General features: G+C 48.2%; 1 protein-coding gene across 2 annotated transcripts in view; it reads right to left on the bottom strand.

The window, feature by feature from the left end:
- Positions 1–22,652, bottom strand: part of ECE1 (endothelin converting enzyme 1) — a 112,158-nt gene that overhangs the window by 50,481 nt on the left and 39,025 nt on the right. Inside the window, exon 2 of one of the 2 annotated variants that reach the window (XM_074934002.1) lies at positions 12,863–12,949. In XM_074934002.1, coding sequence (XP_074790103.1) covers positions 12,863–12,949 — 87 coding nt within the window. Of the gene's footprint in view, positions 1–12,862; positions 13,238–22,652 lie in introns of those variants that run through there. The other variant, XM_074934001.1, reaches the window with a different exon arrangement.

Here is a 22,652-nt window from a genome sequence, read left to right on the forward strand (position 1 = left end):
TCTTCTCCCTGTCTGAATGACAAACTAATGGAAGGGATGTGGGGAGAAATCCAAGATGGTGGCACTTAGAGCTTTTGTTCTGTCTCTGTACAGCCCCTAGCACTATGGAATCCTGGGCCATGACTGGGGCTCCTCAGTGATACGATAATACAAGCAAGAAATAATTACAATCTCTGGTGCAAACACATTTGAGGATATTCATGAGACTTAATCTTTCTTTGGTTGTTTGCAAGAAAGTCTAAAGTGCCAATAAGGATTGTGTATACAGTTAACATTACTGATCCAGATTTCCGGCTGGCTTCAGTGGAGCTGTGCCAGTTTACACCAGATGGGGATCTGAACCAGTGTTTTTATATAAAAAACATTCACACCTTTTTACTTTAGATGAGCTATTACCAGCAGGAGAGTGGGGTGGGAGGAGGTATTGTTTCATGGTCTCTGTGTATATAATGTCTTCTGCAGTTTCCACAGTATGCATCCGATGAAGTGAGCTGTAGCTCACGAAAGCTCATGCTCAAATAAATTGGTTAGTCTCTAAGGTGCCACAAGTACTCCTTTTCTTTTTACCTTTTTATTGTATTTGTCAAGTGCTAGTAACTTTCTGCCAGTTTAAATTCTCCCACTGGAAGTTTCTGTTGGATACAGAATACTTTTCCTCCTGTTCTAAGCAATGCTATGCTAAGTTTGATGACTGCTGTGTTCCACTCCAGAGGTGGGTGCCATTTTGGATGAAGATATTTCTGCATTGTGTGGATGTTAAAAAAATGTGAAGAAAATTTTGCCATGGACTTGGATGAGAGCAGGACTGGATTTTACAGGCTGGAAAATACTTTGGGATGCAAAGAGCTACCTAAAAACAAGATCAAGAGAAGAGCTGACAAGGCATCCCAGGGTATGTCTACACTGGAATAAAAGACCCGCAGCACAGCCGCGGCTGGCCTGGGTCAGCCAACCCCCCCTCTTCTCGTGGGATCCTGGAGCCCAGGCTCTAACCCGAGCCCGAATGTCTGCACAGCAATTTTACGGCCCTGCAGCCTGAGCTCTGCACGCACAAGTCAGCTGACCCAGGCCAGCCACAGATGTTTAATTGTAGCATAAATGCACCCACAGAGGCTAAGGAATTCCTTTTCCTTGTACTACTAGCACTTTCCTCGTATTAGTATTCCAGTTCTCTTCCACCATCTCCTTTGATAGGATGGGTCATTTTTAAAAGTAGCAAATAGTTGTCCCCAGGCATTGTAACCTGGCCACATCTGTTCTGAATCAGAGAAAAATTTACTATTATATTCCTTGGAATATTATTATATTGCTTAAAGTACTACGGGGGGGTTGGGAGCATCTGGCTATCTGCAGTTCTTACAGAGTCCAGCTGTGCAGGTCTCTCACACGGCGTGCTCAATTGCTCCTGATTGTCACTAATTAGTGCTGTATTTTCACGGTGCTAGTAGCTATGTCCTCTTTAATTGGAAGTTAGTATGCTCTGTAGTCTCTGTCACCATTATGTGCCGACTGAATTGAGTTACTGCACAGGTAAGTGGCCCAGAATAGTGTTGTAGAAACCAGGCAAGGTACTAACAAACTTCAACAGGACTTTATTTTTAAAGTGGAAACCTCTTCACTGAGCTGCTGCTGCAACCTTGGTAGCTCTCACTCCCCTCCCTCCCCACTTCCTGTTCCTGTCCTTTCAGACTCCCAACAGCCAGTGCTCCCAGTTCTAATAATTACAAGCAGCATCTAAACACCACATTCCCTCCTCTCTTAAGAAACTCTCCCAACACAAAACATTCCCTCCTCTCTTAAGAAACGCTCCCAATTAAAATAAACGTTGTTCTAACCACAGGAACAAATATGAAACAAGACACTATACTGTTGGCAGAAATATTATACTGAAAACACTGTAGATACTACATAACATAGTCTCTAGTCCACAGACAGGTGGTCGTCTGGGTCGGACAGGCCGTCTCTCAAGCCCCGGTTCCAGTGCAATGTCTTGTTGTGTTGATACTATGGTGAAGTCATCCAATGCAGACTGGGTATTGGCATAATCTCCTCTTGGTGCATAAGCAGGTGCAAGATAAAAAGCATTCCATACCCGCCCATCAGAAAGTCAATAGGTGTAAGGTCCCTTCTTCTCTATGATTTTAAGAGGAGCTGTGAATTTATGGTCCCCTTCGTGTAAAATTCCACATTTTCATATTCTAATGAAGAAACTGCACTCAAACTTTGGTTTCTTAGCACCCCACCGCTTGTCTGTGAAAGCCTTATACTTTGCTTGGTTCTGTTCAACTGTTTTTCTCACATCATCCTCGGTTGAGGCATCAGGTCGTGCCTTTAACAATCCAGCAATGTTCAGTTTAGTATTCATCTGTTTCCCATGCAGTAACTCTCCGGGTGATCTTTGCGTTGTGGCATGTCGTGTAGCCCAGTATGCTTGCAAGAAATCAGTAGTGAAGGTTATCCACAATCGCCCTTCCAGTTTAGCCATTTGCAAACTCTCTTTCAAACTTCTGTTAAACCATTTGATTTCCCCATTGGCTTGAGGGAAATATAGGGATGACCTTCTGTGTAAAACGTTCCCCTCTGCTAGAAAAGTTTCAAACTCCAGGGAAGTAATTTGACTACCATTATCTGAAACCAGTTTTTGGGGTTACCTTCCCTGCTAAAAACTGAAGAGAGGAACTTAATTACTGTAGCAAAAGAGATTTGCGATGTAAACGCTACCTCAGGACATTTACTGAAATAGTCTATTAAAGTGACGGCATAACGGCAGTCAATTGGAGCAGTATGAAAGGGTCCTACAATGTCAATTGCCACTTTTCCCCATGCAGATTCAGGAAGAGGAACAGGCTGTAATGGAGGGGTACATGTCACTGCTGTCTTATCATGCATTTGGCAAGTGACATGGGATTTTATGAGTGCTTCAGTTTGAGAGTCCATCCCTGGCCACCAATACAGATCCTGTAGTCGTTGTTTGGTTCTGACAATTCCTTGATGAGTATCGTGTGCAAGGTGTGAGTTTTGACTGTAATTCTTCTGGCACAAGTAGCTGGTATGTACCTGATAGCACACAGCCATCAGGCAAAGAAAGTTCGTCCCAAACTCTAAAATAAGGCAGCAAAACTTGGTCAAGGTTTTTAGGGTTACTGGGCCATCTCTTTGTCAGAAATTCCCGTAGTTTTCGTTGAATTGGACATGCAGAACAAGCAGCTTGAAATTGTTCTTTTGTAACTGCAGTGAGAGTGCTTGCAATAAGCACAACTACTACACCCTCACCCTCCTGTGGACCATCTGGTGAAGGCAAAGGCAGGCGAGAAAGGCAATCAGCGTCCACATTTTGGTTTCCAGGCTTGTATTCCAGTTCATAATTGAAAGACAGTAGTCTTGCACACCACCTAGCAATACGATCTCCTGCTCTTCCCAGTCCTTTCGTGGTGAGCAACATCGTCAAAGGGCTGTGGTCTGTGCGCAACTTGAACGTGTGGCCCCATGGGTAAGTTCTCCATTTTTCCATAGCCCAGACACAAGCAAATGCTTCTTTTTTGACTGTAGAATATTTCCTCTCAGCATTACTTAGTGTCCTTGAAGCAAATGCAACAGTCCTCTCTGTGTTGTCCTTATGAAGTTGTGTGAGGACAGCCCCAAGTCCATAATCAGAAGCATCAGTAGTTACAATTGTGGGCAATGCAGGACTGAATAGTGCAAGTACTGGACTATCCAATCAAGTATTTCACTGTTTTGAAACTAGCTTGTGCATCCGTTATCCACGCTAACGTTGAACCTCTCCGTAGTAATTCTCGTCACGGTTCAATGACAGAAGCATAATTGGGAATGAATTTTGCATACCAGGAGGTAAGACCCAAGAAGGAACATAAAGTTTGCAAATCTGTTGGAGGAGGAGCATTTAAAATTGCCAGGATATGATCTGGATCAGGTTTTAGTCCAGCCTGTGAAATTGTATGCCCCAAAAAGGAGAGCTCAGTTTGTCTAAATTTGCATTTGGACCTATTGAGCTTGAGACCTGCTTTGCTGAGGCAGTTTAGTACAGACTGCAGGTTATTGTCATGCTCTTCAGAAGTATTTCCAAACACGATAATATCATCCAGATAGCACTGAACTCCATGTTGATTCTTCAAAATCAATGACATCATTGTTTGGAAGGCACCTGGGGCAGATGCGAGACCATATGGAACATGTTTAAAATGAAATAGTCCCTCATGTGTAATAAATGCTGTGAGGTCTCCACTATCTTCATGCAACATAACCTGGTAGTATGCTGTCATAAATATAAAGGGAAGGGAAAGCACCTTTCTGTATACAGTGCTATAAAATCTTCTTATCTGTAAAGGGTTAAGAAACTCAAGTAACCTAGCTGGCACCTGACCAATAAGGAGACAAGATACTTTCAAATCTGGGAGTGGGCAGGGAGAAGGCTTTGTCTGTCTATCTGTGTGATGCCTCTGCCCGGGAACAGATCAAGAAAGCAAGCAATTCAACTCCTATAGTGTTAGTAAGTAATCCAGCTAGAAAATGCGTTAGATTTTGCTTTTGTTTTTGACTTGTGAAATTCGCTATACTGGAAGGAATGTGTTTTCCTGTTTTTGTGTCTTTTTGTAACTTAAGGTTTTGCCTAGAGGGATTCTCTACATTTTGAATCTGACTGCCTGTGAGATTATCTTCCATTCTAATTTCACAGAGGTGCTTCTTTTACCTTTTTTCTTTCTAATAAAGTTCTGGTTCTTTTACGAGCCTGACTGATTTCTCTACGATCCTAAGACCCAGGGGTTTGGGTCTGTGATCACTCTGTAACCAATTGGTTAGGATATTATTCTCAAGCCTCCGCAGGAAACGGGGTGTAAGGCTTGGGGGAATAAGAACTCCAAGTGGTCCTTTCCCTGATTCTTTGTTAAATCACTTGGTGGTGGCAGCGTACCCCCCAAGGGCAAAAAGTTTGTGCCTTGGGGAAGTTTTACCCTAAGCTGGTAGAAATAATCTTAGGGGGTCTTTCATGCGGGTACCCACATCTGTACCCTAGAGTTCAGAGTGGGGAGGGAACCCTGACATATGTGCTCTGCAAATCAAGAGTAGAAAACATCTTTGCTCCACGGAGTTCTGCAAATACTTCTTCTGTGTGAGGAAGAGGATGGCTATCAATCACAATAGCTTTATTTGGCTCCCTTAAGTCCACACAAAGGTGAACACCCTTCTTCTGCGTCACTACTGTAGGTGAAACCCATTCCGAGGAGTAAATCTCTTCAATAATGTCCTTTTGAACAAGTTTTCTAAGTTCCTCTGAAACAGCTTCCCTGACTGAAAATGGTAAGCGCCGTAACTTCTGTCATACAGGCATCACATTATTCCACATTTTAACTTCATGCAGAAACCCATAAGCACAGCCGAGTCTCTCCTCAACCTGGTGTTGGGTCCCAGCTGAAACTGGTGTGTATACCACAAGAGTGCTTTGCTGAGGAAAATCAATTCGTCCATTAACTACCCTGCGATTTAAAGCAGCCAATAAATCTCTGCCAAAGATAGGAGTGCCTTTGTGGACAATGTAGAACTCTGCAGTGACACAGCAATCACCAAAAGTAACTATTGGTGGCAGGCAGCCATGTACTCGAATATGGTTTTTCAAATAGCACACCAAGTGAAGTTCGGGTTCAGTAAGAGGCATATCTTTAAAGTAATGCAAATAGATGGAATCAGGTCGTATAGATACTGCTGAGCCAGTGTCCAACATTAGCTAACTAGAGTGTGATTTGCCTGAGGGTATGGCGGAAATGTTTACAGTGCACTTTATTCGTTCTGGAATATGTGCAGTAGTGATTTTGTCCACGCTCAGCACAGTAACATCTGGTATTGTAACTGCATGCACCTGTTGATTGAACTGGCTGCTGCGACATACTTTAGCAAAATGCCCAATCTTTTTGCAATGATTGCACTGAGCTACTTTTGCCTGACATCCTGTGTAGCTTGCAAGGTGTTGTGGGGATCCACAGCGAAAGCATGCTTTTACTGTATTTTGAATTTGCTGATCTGGTGGTTTTCCACTAATTTTCCTCTTGTAATCGTTTGTCTGCAGCGATAGTGAACATTTCTGCAAAAGGAGTCACAGCCTGGACTGTGCCTCCTATATCCATGCTCATTATTTTGGCTTCAGCTGTAGCTGACTCAATCTGAGTAGCAATGGTTACACTAGAAAAAGCAATAAGTTGTGGTTCTAGAAGTAAACTTTCTCTTACATGAAGCATGGTTGTTTTCTCAATGAGCTGGTCTCTAATCATCTCATCTGTCATATTCCCAAAGTCACAAGTTACCATCAGGCTCCTCAGGGAAGTAATATACTGCATTATAGTCTCCTCTGTTTTCTGCTCACGCTGGCAAAATCCGTAGTGATTAGCTACTACATTCACTTTTGGCACAAAAAAGTTCTTTAATGCAGTGAGTGCAGTCTCATATTTATCATCTGCAAGGGGAAAAGTGTAAAATATGCGCTGCCCTTCTGCTCCAAGGCAGTGGATTAGCAGAACACGCTTTCTTTCTTCAGAAATCTCTATAGCACTGATTGCAAGCAGAAAAGTCTCAAACATATGGATCCAGGCAGTAAAAGTAATTGGAGGCTCACCTGGGCTTTGCAGAAAGGGTGCAGGTGGGTTCAGAGGCAGAAGATCCATCCTCGTCACCAAAATGTTGTAGCAACCAGGCAAGGTACTAACAAACTTCAACAGGACTTTATTTTTGAAGTGGAAACTTCTTTACCAAGCTGCTGCTGCACCCTTGGTAGCTCTCATTCCGCCTCTTGAACTCCCCCCCGCACCCGCTTCCTGTTTCCTGTCCTTTCAGACTCCCAACAGCCAGGGCTCCCAGTTCTAATAATCACGAGCAGCATCTAAACACCACAAATAGGCAATCAAACCAGTATGTGCACAACAGAACGTTTATGCTGCAGCTAACGTAAACCTTCGGCATAGATCTGACTAAAGCTGTTTCCAGCAGATCTGCCTTCAGCTGGCTCCTAAAGACATACTTCATGTCTGTTTAGATAGAGGAACCCTGTCACACCCAAGCTTGTAAGGCACAATACAGTTTAAGATGATTTACTGTGTGGAGACTGAGCAATTTTTCCATACCATGTTGAACTCCTGGAACTGACAAAAATTCCTGCCTACCATCTGCACACATCAGAAGGGAGACAAGTTGTGACTCTCTCTCCACTGAGCCTCAACCTTAACTTAGAGATGCTATTTTACATGCTCAGAGGCAACGATTCTTAACTTCACACAGAACCAGCATGGTCTTTTTGAGGCTTGATTGCCACAGTGCCTCTGAATTAGTTGGTCCCTGTGAAATGTTGGCTCCAGACCCTTGGTAAGTGGTTCTGATCCAAACTCTGAGGGATCACACTAGCTACTGAGAATGACTGGAGGCATCCTGGGGTAGCTTGTGCATGTGGCTGCAGGGAAATTAGAACCTTAACTTATTACTTTTATTCCTACCTGTGTACCATTAATTCAGACAAAGGATGGTTCTGAGTGTTGCTGCACTCACTCTGGGAACACGTGCCTCCTCTGTGCACCAGAATCTGCACACACTTGTGTATACAACATTTTCCTAAGCAGCATGCAACTCCTTGGCAATAGGCCCAGCCCAGTGCGGCTCTCCTAAAGATGGATAGGTCTATTTCTCTAAGTGCCTTCTGAAAAAATGATCTCTTCCCTGATAACATCCTCCATTCTTGACAGGCTAGAACACACACAGGGCAGCCCCAAAGCCAGTCCCTTCCAGCTGTTTAACAGCATGCACCACTCCAACACAACCACTTTGAACGAAGAAGAATCCTGTGTCCAGCTGACCCTACCGAGGAAAACTGAGGCTGGCTGTATGAAATGGCTGCAGTTAGAACGGGCTGGGGCACTGAGAGGAAGGATGACCCAATGATTTGGGTGCTAGTTTAGTTCCTGCTCAGCCCTAGATTTTCTGTGTGACCTTCTGTGACATTATCTGATTAAAATATGACCACACAGATCATTGTTGCAACCACTGTTATATATTTGCAACAAATCTTGTACAAAATGTGGCATGTAAAATGTCTATGAAAAGGTTATTGGCTGGTTATGATTACGCTATTGGTTATGAATATTGGCTCTATACCTGGATTTCAAATGTTTGCTCCTGGGGTAATGCCCACAAGGTAGTTAGCCAGCACATCTTTGAGGGACTATTCAAATTAAGTAGCTCATCAAGAAACACTTAACGGACAATGGACCATGTGAGATGCCCATCTACACTGAATGGACTATCCTGCAAAGATGCTTTTTGAGGTATAGGTAATGGCTTCTACAGTGTCCAGACCTTCATGCGTGGATATGTGACTTGCCCATGTGACTCCAAACACTATCTTGTCACCTGTAATTTTCCACTACTGTGCTGAGGGCTTTGTTTGAAACAATGGGTTCCCTCCACATGGCAGGAGATATAAAAGGCCGTGGAAACCCCTCCATTTTGCCTCTTTTCTGCTCCAGCCTCTGGACTATGAATTTATACTAAGGGGGCATTCTAACCACTGGACTGAGGACCTTCCAATGATTTGGAAGCAGCCAGAGACTTGACTTAAGCCAGCAGTTTATCCAATCACTGCTACAAGCCTGAACCAAGAACTTTGCAGTTATTGTATGTATTTGATTCCTTTAACCAGTTTTAACTCTCACCTTTCTTTCTTTCTATGAATAAACCTTTTAATTTTAGATACTAAAGGACTGGCATCAGCGTGATTTTGGGGTAAGATCTAAGTTATATATTAACCTGTGTGTGTGGCTGGCCCTTTGGGATCAGGAGAACCTTTTATTTGATGAGACAGGTTGTAAAGAACCACTCCCTTTAAATCCAGTGGTGGTGATATAAGAACTGGAATAATGAAAATGCTTTTGTGATTTCTTGTTAGCCCATGTGGTGAAACAGAAGTTTACTTTTGTTGCTGACTTGGTATATTTTATGGAAGAAATAACCACCAATCTTGGAGTTTATCTGCTCTATTTCTCAGCAATTTGTCCTGAATTTGGCATCCTCAGTTGTGACCCCCTGAGGCATGGTTACACCTTAGCTCTCTGTATTGCCCTACCTCACAGGGGTGTGTGAGGTGTGACAAAGTTCCAAGCCTGTATTGGTGGGTTCTGTACTTCCGGGTGGATTCAGTGACCTCAGAAATTCACTAAGGCCCCAATGTGACCTTTCTTTCACAGTGTAGTGGCAAGAGTCACAGCCTATTGACAGGTTTCAGAGTAGCAGCTGTGTTAGTCTATATCCACAAAAAGAAAAGGACTTGTGGCACCTTAGAGACTAACAAATTTATTTGAGCATAAGCTTTCGTGAGCTACAGCTCACTTCATCAGATGCATTCAGTGGAAAATACACTGGGGAGATTTATATATGCAAAGAACATGAAACAATGGGTTTTACCATACACACTGTAACAAGAGTGATCAGGTAAGGTGAGCTATTACCAGCAGGAGAGCGGGGGGAAAAAAGCCTTTTGTAGTGATAATCAAGGTGGGCCATTTCCAGCAGTTGACAAGAACGTCTTTCCACTGAATGCATCCGATGAAGTAGGCTGTAGCTCACGAAAGCTTATGCTCAAATAAATTGGTTAGTCTCTAAGGTGCCACAAATCCTCCTTTTCTTTTTACAGCCAATTGAGTTACTTTCATCACAGGCCAGTATGGGAGTTGGGAAGGGGAAATACCCCACAGTCTTTGTTGCTCCGTAGAGCTCAGAAGGCACAGTTTGGACCTCCTGACTGGACCGAGTCCTGCTTCCCTTCTCCAGGGGATCTCTGTAGAGCATGGAGCGGGGCTGGGGAAGAACCCAGGTCCACCCTCTATTCCGGGTTCCAGCCCAGGGACCTTAATGGTAGCAGCTGTTGGTGGATTTCCCTTCACCACTGCAGCTGCTTTGATTCCCTAGGCCACTTCCCCTGTGGTCCTCTTTTCCTAGCTTCACCCTCACCTCCAGCTCCTTTCACCTAGACTCCCCTAAGGGAACTGGAAAAGAGAGCTTTTAAGCGATATGAGCGAGACCTTGATTGGTTCCAGCTGTCTCCATTACCTAACAGCCTTAACTGACACTTTGCCAATTAACTGGGGTCAGGTGCTGGCATTAGCCTAACGACCTTAACTGGTTAATTGGCATCAGGTGTCTTGATTGGCCTGCAGTAGCCTTTGTTCAGCTATCCAGGGAACAGGGACCTGCTCATTCTGAGGCTGATATAGCTGCCTTCTACTACTCTCTTATCCTTCTGGTCTGAGTCTCTCACAGAGGATAAACACATTCAAGACTGGGTGATGCTCTGATACTACAGTGGTGGGAGTCATAAGTCCCTTTGATAGACAGGGCTGACACCTGCAAGAAGGACCATGGTCAGAATTGGTCCTCCAGCATCACAGCACCCTCGTACCTGCTGCAGCATCAGTTCAGGACTGACGCAGAGCCCTGCACACTGAATCATCAGAGCACTTCCTGCAGCACCCGGACTCTGCTGGACTCAGAAATGCTCCACTAGCTCCTGGCATCAGCCAGGGTTCTGTAAGTGTCACACTTGCAGCTCAACTCAGACCTGTATTGTCTATTCACTACCCCTTTGGCTGAAGGAGATTCAGGGCTTGGAGTGAAGAGGGGTAGTGTATCGAGTGGTGGAGTTCAGCAAGATCCCAACGGGCCCAGCCTGGGAAACAGGGCAGACGTAAGAGGGGTTTGTTTGACAGTTTCAGACCTTGGTGTGCAGTTGCTGACTCTGTTTATTTCAAGGGATCAGGAAGGTCAGCGAGGACAGCATCACAGGGCAAGCTAAAAGGGAGACCATACTGGGTTCACTCAGGCAAACACAGGACTTTTTCCTTCTTTGGAAAGTTCCTTTAGACCTGTAACAGGTCATTAGCATTAATGCCTTGTTTTCACAACTTTTCAGGCCAGAAGGGACTGATATGATCGCCTAGTCTAACCTCCTGCAGAGCCCAGGCTGTAGAATGTCACCGAGTGATTCTGTGTTGTACTGTGATCTGTGGTTGGGCTAGAGTATCTCTATAGTAACAACATCCAGCCAAAAGTCAAAGTCTCCCAGTGCCAGAGGATTTACCGCATCCCTTGGCAAGTTATGTTGATGGTTAATTACCTTCACTGTTAAAAATTTACATCTGATTTCAGTGTAAACTTTGCTGGCTTCTACTTTTAGTCACTGGATATTAGTATGCCTTTCTCTGTGCGGTTAGAGAGCCCTCCAGCATCAGAAACCTCCTTCCTGCCTTGGTGCCTGTAGACAGTGATCAGGCAGGATGAAACTATATTTACTGTGGGGCTAATCTCATCCTTCCATTGGCCAGGGACCCAGCAGATGGTGTGGAGTTAACTGAGGGTAGGTGGGACCGCTCAGGAGGGCGAGCAGGCACGAAGCGTACACTCTGCTGCTCATCTCACCAGGGACTAGGCTCTGCTCTGCCCCTCACTGCACATCAGCTGGGCTGCACCAGGCACCTGTCAGGTCAAAGCTTCAGCCCTAGGGGGTGTGTATTGTGCACAGAGAGGGCAGACCGATAAGAGTTTCTAGGAGTTCTCACATCACCACTCCTCTGGCTTGCCTGCCTCACAGCCTCTCCCTGGGGGGCCTGGCAGGGCAGCCCTATTTGTAACCCCACAGACATTGGTGGAGTCACACCCAGGCTAGAGTTAGCCTCCAAGTGTTTGTGTTGAAGTCACTGTGTCTAAGGCTCCCGACTGCTGACAGACACAGCCCTGGGACAATGGGGCTGGGCCGGAGATGATTGCTTAGGATGGAGAATTCAAGAGAATATCTGTCAGGGCAAATCCCAAAAGCAAAAACTGCCTGTTGAAAGGTTTCAGAGTAGCAGCCGTGTTAGTCTGTATTCGCAAACTTCAAAAACAGACTCCAGTGAGAGACTGCTGAATTGGAATTAATTTGCAAACAGGATACAATTAGCTTAGGCTTGAATAGAGACTGGGAGTGGATGGGTCATTACACAAAGTAAAACTATTTCCCCATGTTTCCCCCCCCCCCGCCCACTGTTCCTCAGACGTTCTTGTCAACTGCTGGAAATGGCCCACCTTGATTATCACTACAAAAGGTCCCCCGCCCCACTCTCCTGCTGGTAATAGCTCACCTTTCCTGATCACTCTGGTTACAGTGTGTATGGTAACACCCATTGTTTCATGTTCTCTATGTATATAAATCTCCCCACTGTATTTTCCACTGAATGCATCCGATGAAGTGAGCTGTAGCTCATGAAAGCTTATGCTCCAATAAATATGTTAGTCTCTAAGGTGCCACAAGTCCTCCTTTTCTTTTTGCCTGTTGAAAGTGTTCCTGGTTCAGACTTTTCCTGGGCTCAGATTCAGTGAGTCCCCGCATGTCTCTAGCCTGGGCTGTCTCAGGTACAGAGCTCTAACCCACCTGATCAGGTCTCTGTAGAGCAGAAGACCAGGCTCCGCCTGCAGCCAAGTGTAAACAGACAGGCACTTTCCCTAGCTGTGCTGCAGCCCTGGGAGAGCAGGCCAGGTGCATGCACAGTCAGGAAGCAGCCTAGATAGAGAAGCACCTACTCCTGAGGGAGGGGTGAATGGGGCTTCCATGGTCACAAGGCAGAGGGGAACAGAGGAGGGCACAGCGAGCCCATTCTGACCTCCTACATCACTGGAGGAGAGAGTTCCTTTCTATCAGCAAGGCACAAGTTCCCTACACATCCCCCTTGCTCACGGTATGGTGGCAGGACAATCACTGGGGGAGAGAGAGGGCTGTGTTTGGAATGACCTTACAGTCACACTGCTTGCAAAGTGGAGTATCACGGACTGGATAGCCTACCTGGATTCCATTAGGGTAAACTTCCCCTTCCCCGATTGAGTCTACCAGATCTTCCTCATCCAGCGTCGCCCGCTTGTAGGTGGACATCTGAAACGTCAAATGGAGAACAGATTCTCTTAGCATCTCCATGGCAAGGAACATTTAAAGGCATCAGCCAGACAGACACTGCTTTGTGAACAGGGCAACTCAGACATCAGCTCAGCCCTTGCAGGCTGGATCTTCATCTCCTGTGATCTTTGCTCAGACTAAGAAGCTGGTGATTCCAGAGCCATCTGTCCAAGTGTTACCAGGTAAGTCTCTGAACAAGGTTAATCAGGGCAACCTCCCCTTTCTCCCTGGATCAGCTCCACAGATCCTTCCCAGAGAGTCGAAGTGGAATGGCACCTGAGGCAGCAAGAGAGGCTTTGGCTGTGACATCTGCCCAGCCAGGTTGTAAGTCCTCCTTTGTGCTGAATCCAAGTGACTGAGATATAAAGTTATTGAACAATTATAATCTGAAGAAATGCAAAAAAGGCACGAGAAAGTCAGCCCACCCACAGGCCAAACCACCCGCCCCCATGTCTCCTCTGAAGCCTTCCTCTGAGCCTTAAGTAAACTTTCTCTTTCAATGGGAAGAAAGACTCCTGTGCAGAGAGGGGCTGCCGAGCTCAGCCTGGGAACATCAGACATGCACGTTTCAAAACACAGAATCAGGGAGCAAGTCAGAGAACAGGAAGTAAAATAAAGTCTGCCTGCGTTTGTAAAGCTGCATTCCACAGCAGGAGCCAACGTATTGTTCAAAACTTTCAGAGGCCAGCCTCCTTTCCTCATTGTTGGCTCCACCGGGCCCCAACTCCATCTCTAACCTGCCTTATCCCTCCTGCTTATCTAACACACCAGGGCTGCTCTCCAGTGAGGAGAACAAGGGACAGGCAGAGGAGATGGTCAGAGAAGCAGATGGTTCTTGCAGCCATCATCATCCAAATGATATACCAAGAAATAATGATTTCATTCACATGCTGTACCTTTCCATGTAGTCAAACGTGCAGAGTGTGCCATGCCAGCCTGGAGCTTGCACCTGTGCCTAGGGTGACCAGATGTCCTAGCTGGCTCGATTGTCCCAGCTTTGAGGGACCACCCCCAGAGGGTCTGAAACTGGGGCAGTGCACTGGATTCCACTGAACCAGCCAGGAGGGCATTCTTCCACTTCTGCCCAACTTCTCCAACTCCACCACTACTGCCTACCTTCCCGGCAAGGTTTGCAACTGTTGTCTACCAAATCCAGCTGCTACCCAAGCAGCATCCAGTCCACTAGCCAAGCCACCCCTGCCTTTGCCCCAAGCCTTCCTAAATGCAGTAAGGTGTGCCCTGTCTTCAGCTTTAGAGGTCAAATCCTGGTGCCCTAATCTAGGCTCCCTCATTTAAATTCTTGCCCCATATAGTCCCCATCCATACATCTATTTAGAGGCCTCCAGACTGTTGCAGTCTCTGAATGGCTCTAAGTTGGCCCTGCCAGAATTAGCAATGTGTCCAGCCCCAAACCCTGGATCTGAGCATATTCAGTATCTAGGCTTTACAGTTCAGGTTTATCTCTAGCCTGACCCCCCCTTTTGAGGGGACTGGAAATGCATCATGACTGAGGTCACAGCAAGCAAGGGGCAGGCAAGCCAGCAACTTATTACTGGATGCTTATTGTGGGAAATCAGGGTATGAACCACAGGGTATGTGGAATGACTAGGACGGGATCTCTTGTAAGGACACCACAACCTCAGCTCGGGTTTAGGAGCCTGCACAGGAATTTGTGGAAATTGAGTCCCTGTGCACAAGGGCAGAGCACAGTGGTTTCACTCCGACAAGACGCCATGCAAAACTCTGGAGTCCTGAGTGAGGTCTTTGGGTTTGTTCAGGCTCCAGGCATGACTGAGAGGCCTGAGTGCATGAACCATGGGAGACACAGGTCAATCGAACTCACTGACCCCTCTCGGCCTGGCAACACAGGCTATGTTGGCACTAGACTGCCAAGTAGGGTTGCCAACAGTCTAATGGCACAAACCCAAATATCCTTGTCCCACCCCCTGCCCTGCCCCTTCCCTGACACCCCTCCCCATTCACTCCCACCCCCCTCCCTCCATCATTCACTCCCCCGCACCCTCACTCACTTTCACCAGGCTCAGGCAGGAGGTTGGGGTGCAGGCTCTGGGAGGAAGTTTGGGTGCAGGAGGGAGTTTGGGTGCAGGCTCTGGGCTGGGAGTGGGTGAGGGGTGCAGGCCCTGGCTGGGCGGCACTTGCTTTTGGGATCCACCCAAGGTAACCAGCACATCTGTCTGGCAGCAGCTCCTAGGCAGGGGGCCAAGGGGTCTTCGTACGCCGCTGCCCTGCCTGCAGGCAATGCCCCTGCAATGGGAGCTATGGAATCGGTGCTCAGGGCGAAGCAGCACACGGAGACCCCATGCCAGCAGCTTCTGGGAGCGGCACGGAGCCAAGGCAAGTAGGGAGCCTGCCTTAGCCCCACTGTGCTGCTGGACTGTTAACGCCTAAAATCTCCCGGTTTGGCTGCAGTAGCCTCTGGGAGATAGAGCATGATTCCAGGAGACTCCTGGTGAAACCGGGAGAGCTGGCAACCCTACTGCCAAACCAGCACACTGTTCCACTCGCCTTGTGCTACAGCAATGCCACAAACACCCAAACTCCAAGACTCTCCTCAGGCTGTAAAGCCCTATTACCACTGAGTAGCCCTCTTGGCTGGGGAACTGAAATACATTTCCCCAGTGCAGGAAGGAATCACAGCCAATTGCACAAACAGTGCTACTGAGATACAGCTCTAGCAGCTAAGGGGTTAACCAAGAAATCTAGTCTGACAACAATCTGCTGGTCATGTTTTGAAACACTTCTTCCTCCCTTTCCACATGTCCCACAAACACTCCCCTTCTATATTAAACAGAACATTCAAACACAAGCCCTGCCACAGCTGACCTTGCTCATTCTTTCTAACAAGCAGCTGCTGCCACTTAGCCTCTTGAAATATCCTGCAGGATACTGCACCTGGGTTTTAATTCCTCAGTCAGGGACTGGTGCTCTCCCTACAGCATTCTGCATTCAAAACACTGATAAACAGAGGCCCCAGCAAGGTCACATACATTTATGAATTGGCTAATACCAATCTAGAGTAATATACTCCTACATTTCAACTGTGTCAGTTACAACTGTGAAGTTAATTGAATCCACCTATCTGAAACCCTGTGAATACTACTAGAATCAGGGTATAGGAGGGAAATGTTTAGAGATCAAAGGAAAACACAGCTGGAAATGAAGCTGGGGATATTCCAGGTTTCTGATTTACGATACAAGAATGTTTCAGGGCAAGCAGGCCAAACCCACCAAACAGCATGATGGAATCATCTAGACTGTGGGCGCTTCTTGCTGCCACAGATCCCAAGTCTGCAAGCTGGCCTGTGAGGGCTGACTCTTACGGAGCTCCAGTGAAGTCAAGAGGGGTCAGCCCTCGGCAGAGCTTGCAGGACTAGAGCTATAGAGGGGAAATCCTCAACTAGCTGCTTTGAATTGCAGAGTTGAATCAGAAGGCATCAGTTACACGCTCCTGACTCTTGAATACATCTTTGCACCCTGTTTCAGCATTCAAATACTGTCTCCGAAATGGAGTGAGCCAGTCACTTAGAACAAACAGTCTGTGATGGAGTGTGCCAGCCTTCCCTGCTTCCTGCTGGAGGCATTGCTGCCCTGACACACCCACCCAAAGGAGGAGTGTCACCTGGGAAAGAGGAGTGGGCAGTGAGGTTAGACCTCCGAGTATCATCATCTAGACAAGCCACGCAGGGTAGAAAGGCTACAGCAGCATAGCTGCAGGAGGGGCTCCGGCTGAGGGGTTTGGCTTGCAGGAGGGGGCTCTGGGCTGGAGCAGGGGGTTGGTCTACGGGGTGGTGTGAGGGCTCTGACTGCGGGTGCAGGCTCTGGGTGGGGTTGGGGATGAGGGGTTTGGGGTGCAGGAAGGTTCTCTGGGCTGGGATTGAGGGGTTTGGCGTGCAGGAGGGGGCTCTGGGCTGGAGCAGGGGGTTGGTCTGCGGGGTGGTGTGAGGGCTCTGACTGCGGGTGCAGGCTCTGGGTTGGGTTGGGGATGAGGAGTTTGGGATGCAGGAAGGTTCTCTGGGCTGGGATTGAGGGGTTTGGCGTGCAGGAGGGGGCTCTGGGCTGGAGCAGGGGGTTGGTCTGCGGGGTGGTGTGAGGGCTCTGAATGCGGGTGCAGACTCTGGGTGGGGTTGGGGATGAGGGGTTTGGGGTGCAGGAAGGTTCTCTGGGCTGGGATTGAGGGGTTTGGAGAGCAGGAGGGGGATCAGGCCTGGGGCAGGGGGTTGGAGTGTGGGAGGGTGAGGGCTCCAGATAGAGGTGCAGGTCTGGTGTGGGGCTGGGGATGAAGGGTTTGGGGTGTAGGAGGGTACTCTGGGCTGAGACCAAGGGGTTCAGAGGGTGGGAGGGGGATCAGGGCTGGGGCAGGGGATTGGGATATGGGGATGGTCTGGCTGGGGGTGTGGGCTCTGGGGTGGGGATTTGGGGTGCAGGAGGGGGCTCTGGGCTGGGACCAAGGGGTTTGGGGGGTTGGAGGGGGCTCCGGGCTGGGACTGAGGGGTTTGGAGGGTTGGAGGAGGATATGGGCTGGGGCACAGGGTTGGGGTGAGGGCTCCAGCTGGGGGTGCAGGCTCTGGGGTAGGGCTGGGGATGAGGTGTTTGGGGTGCAGGAGGACACTCCAGGCTGAGGAGCTGGTGCTTGGGGCAGGGGCAGCGCACGGAGTTCTTGGCTGCCCCTACGCATAGGAGCCGGAGTGGGGATATGCCGCTGCTTCTGGGAGCCGCGCAGAGCCACGGCAGGTAGGGAGCCTGCCTTAGCCTCACTGCGCCGCTAACCGGACTTTATACGGCCCGGTCAGCAGGATTCACCAGAACCGTCAGGGTTGGTTGAAAACCGGATGCTTGGCACCCTAGAGCTGCGTGAAGCTGGGACAGGAGAGGAGGGGCCTGGGACCTTCAGTTAAACCATGTGGCAAGCTGTTTATTTGGTCGTGGCTGCCATTTTTTAATTGAATTTCAATTAATTGTTACTGGACTCGAAGGGGCTCTCTGCTCAGGACACCTTGCTCCTGGGCAGCTTTGACACAGTGCTTCTCTTCCATGCTACCTTTCATCCAGTTTTACAGATAGGGAAACTGAAGCATGGAGGCTAAGTGACTTGCTGGAGGTCACAGATTGGGGCCCTGGCCCACTCCCACTGAAGTCAGGGTAGGTTTTGTCACCAAATTTCATAGGAGCAGTTTGGGGTCATAAATCAATGTCAAAGCCAGGGTTAGGACCTAGGTTTCCCAGCCCTGTGTGCTAAAGACCCCAAATGGCTGCCTCTGTCTTTATAGCTTAGAGCTCCATTTCAGTATTGGGTCTTTGTGTAGCCACAGAGGAACCACTGGAATTATAATGATATGACCTTAAATTATGGACGGAAGAGGAAGGCTGTTTTTGGGGTTAACACATGGGGCTCAGGAGATCCAAGTCGCTACCACACGCTCTCTGTATGATCTTGGGCAAGTCACTTAGTCTCTCTGGGGCCCAGTTCCCCATCGGTGAAATGGTAGTAATGAAACTTTCTGTCTCCCACCCTCAGCCTACATTGTCTGTTCAGACTGTAAGCTCTGCAGGCAGGGACTGTCTCTGTTCTGTGTCTGTACAGCGCCTAGCACAATGGGGTACCAATCCACGACTGGGGCTCCTAGGCACTGCCAAAATACTTAGGCACGGTGCTTAGCACAACAGGCCCCATCTCAGCAGGCACTTCTGCAATATTGCTTCCAAATCATGATCTTGCAGGTAGCTAAAATTCCTGGCATTTAATCAAGAGTGACATTTGCATGTTGGCATGAAATGAGTAGTGCTGTGAGGAATGACCTACATAGATACCACAAGCTAGCTAGCCTGTAGCTGAGGAGTTCGAACCCAGATGCAGTATACATACATTGCCAGTAGCTATTTACTGAAGTGGAACTGAATCAATTATAGGGAACTACGAGAGAGATTAGAGGCATGTATGTAAAATTATTAAGGGTTTGTCTTTCTGGGGAAACTGACTGGAAGAACTGTAGTGGTATAATTCGAACACTATGGCTATGCCAGTACAAACCCCGTGTGGACACTCTATTCTGGAATAAAAGTGAATTTTTATGTAGTTAAGATGAATAATTATGCCAGAATAAAGTGTCTTTTATGCGGCTATACCAGTGCAGCTATATGCTATGCCACTGTGGTTCCACCAGTGCGTTTCCCTGCATCTGAATGAAATAAGCCTTGCCAGCAGATCGAGGGAAGTGACTATTCCCCTCTATTCGGCACTGGTGAGGCCACATCTGAAGCATTGCGTCCAGTTTTGGGCCCCCCCACCACCGGAGCCCGAGTTTCTAACCTGCCAGTGGATGCTCCCTGCCCAGCTCTGCCCAGGCCCTGCCCCCACTTCACCCCTTCCCCCAATGCCCCACCCCCGCCTGCTTCTTTCCACCCCTGCCCCTCCTCTTCCTGCCCTCGCCTTGCCTCTTCCCCGCCCAGTTCCATCCCCTCGCCTGAGTGCGCTGTGCCCTCGCTCCTCCCCTCTTCCCCCAGCACCTCCTGATGTGAAACAGCTGATCCATGGCAGGCGATAGCGCTGGGAGGTAGGGGGAGATGCTGATCAGTAGGAGCCACTGGCAGGCAGGAGGTGCTGATAGGAGGGCTGCCGGTGGCTGCTCAGCACCCACCATTTTTTTCCCCATGGGTGCTCTAGCCCTGGAGCACCCACGGAGTCGGAACCTCTGCCCCCCCGCCCCCCGCAGAAAGGATGTGGATAAATTGGAGAGAGTCCAGCGGAGGGCAACGAAAATGATCAGGGGGCTGGGGCACATGACTTATGAGGAGAGGCTGAGAGAACTGGGCTTGTTTAGTCTCCAGAAGAGAAGAGTGGGGGTGGGATTTGATAGCTGCTTTCAACTACCTGAAGGGGGGTTCAAAAGAGGATGGAGCTCGGCTGTTCTCAGTGGTGACAGGTGACAGATGACAGAACAAGGAGCAATGGTCTCAAGTTGCAGTGTGGGAGGTCTGGGTTGGATATTAGGAAACATCATTTCACTAGGAGGGTGGTGAAGCACTGGAATGGGTTCCATAGGGAGATGGTGGAATCTCCATCCTTAGAGGTTTTTAAGGCCTGGTTTGACAAAGCCCTGGCTGGGCTGATTTAGTTGGTGTTGGTCCTGCTTTGAGCAGGGGGTTGCACTAGATGACCTCATGAGATCTCTTCCAACCCTAATCTTCTATGATTCTATGAAATCACTGGGGTTTTTAAAGCCTAAAAGGCTGTTTCTTTCATAGTAGGGAATCCTTGTGCTTTTGGGAGGGCTTGGAGTGAAGCATTAACAATGGTCTCTGCATAGGCTGCTGTCTGGAAAGTAGCACCCACTCAACATCTAGGAGGAATTCCCTGTCAGCCATGTGCTAGAATGGATCCATTAGATCAGATGGATCCAATGGAACTTTCATGATGAAATTAAATATATGCTGAACAGTCATAGCCCTTTTCATGTGCCCTTGGGGTCACTTCCGTTCTCCTCTTGGAGGTTGGGGACACGAGGGTATTTTGGGGTTGTTCCATTCTGGGTAGTGCAAACAGGCGGGGTTGGCTGGATTCATCCCTGTGTGAGTGCTGGGATGGGGAGAAAGGGAGAGGCTCAAACTGCCTTCTATTCTGGGGCTGCTGGAGCAAGTTTGGCCCCCAGCAAAGGCTGCGGCAACCCCCTCCCACCAAAAAAAAGTTGTGCTCCTGTTTCAAAGGGACTCTGCAGGGGTGGAGAATTGTCAGGGTGGCCGATATGTCCTAGTTACACCCCATCCTGCTCCTTTTCGCTCCAGCTTGCTCTCTACAACCAGGGTTTCTGAGGAGGCAGCACAGGATCAGCTCTGCCCTGGGCAAAGAGGCCTCGTGGGACAGGGTTATTCCTGGGGAGGGGGGGCAGGAGCTGTACCCTCCTGAGCCATGATAATTGGGTCCTAGTGTCCTATCTTCACTGTGAATTGTCACTTGGTTACAACAGGCTAAGCCTCCCACATGGCTATATCACCGTTCCATACCATCGACTGAGCTATGGGGTAACAGTGTGGTACAGCCCTGCAGCTGGATAGGGCCTACTCTTTGCTTCCCTGCTCCGTGAGGAGTCTCTCACACCTGTGCCAAGTACTCCCCCAGCAAGCTCTTTGGGGCACAGGCTGTCTTTTTGTTCTGGGTTTGTACCAAGCCCAGTGCAATGGGGTCTTGATCCACGATTGCGGCTCCTTGGTGCTACCACAATACAAGTCAATTATTATTACTAATAGGAATGGGAGCATTTCCTCACTTTGCACAGATGTCAATGACAATGCAAGGTAAGGGCAGTGAAGACTCTGGCTGGTTCAGGATCCTTGCCCTGAGGAGCATACGGTCATAGATGGTGCAAGTCAAATGAGACATGATCTGTAGCACGCTCCCAGCCTTAAGCCAAAATTTGCAGAAGTGCCCAATGATTTTGTGGGTATTGATTTTTGAGAGCCCAATTGGAGATGCTATAGGCTTTATGTCTAGAGGTGCTGAGTACTTACAGCTCCTGTTGGCTTTCATCAGAAATGCTGCTTCCCAGCCCCTCTGAAAAGCTGGGTCCAAGAGGGGCTTACATTAAGCCCTCGTAACATAAGGCATCCCAAATCAGTGGACACTTTTGGTCCCCAAGAGTGCATTGTTGTGTCTCTTACTCCAGGATCCAGTCACTAACCATGCATATTACACCCCAGCTTGGCACTCTGCAACTGAAGTTATGTTGGGCCCATTGTAGCTGGGGCCAAATTGGGAGAGACGCTGTTGACTCCATCAACCAAAATATCTTCAGGCTGATGTGAGACTCCCCTGAGCATCTACCCAGAAAATTACAACTGGAGAAAGTCAGAGATGGGAAGATCTGATCATCAATTTGCCCTTCCCCCCGACACTTTTCCAGCCACTACATTTATCTAAGCATGATGTCCTCTTCAATTCTTTGGCATAACTGATGAAAAAGCAAATATGATCCTTCCAACCCTGCTGTAGCTCAATCAGAGGGCCTGTTTCTTCTCTCTTCCAAGCCAATTAATCCCTGAATAAATTAGAAGCAATACAAAGTTGGCCCCGACCAATACGGAAGAAACAGGTCAGAGCTTTTCTGGGGACAGTAGGGCGATTCATTCCCCACGTTGCTACCAGAGCATACCCGTTGACGGACCTGATAAAAGCCCGAGGCCCAGACATAGTGAAATGGACCAGCGCAGCTGAAGAAGCCTTTACAGATCTGAGGACTGCCCTCTACAGTAATCCAGTACTAGTAGCATCAGACTTTGAAAAAGAGCTTTTACTACAAATGGATGCCTCCGAGGTCAGATTGGGAGCCGTACTTTCTCAAATGCTAGGAGAGGAAGAACATCCAATCCTATTCCTTAGTAGGAAACTCCTGCCCAGAGAAAAAGGTATGCCGTGGTAGAGAAGGAATGCCTTGCTGTTAAGTGGGCCATGGAAACCCTACGCTACTACCTACTCGGATGGAGATTTACCCTCATTACTGACCATGCCTCCCTAAAATGGACGCACCGGAACAAGGAATGAAATGCAAGGGTAACAAGATGGTTCCTGTCGTTGCAGCCCTTCCACTTCCGAGTGCAACACAGAGCAGTGATCAAGCCTGGCAGTGCTGATGGTCTATCAAGGGTACATTGTTTCTTATCCCAAGTAGCC

The sequence above is a fragment of the Natator depressus genome, chromosome 18 (genome assembly GCF_965152275.1).
Source record: "Natator depressus isolate rNatDep1 chromosome 18, rNatDep2.hap1, whole genome shotgun sequence".
NCBI lineage: Eukaryota > Metazoa > Chordata > Testudines > Cheloniidae > Natator > Natator depressus.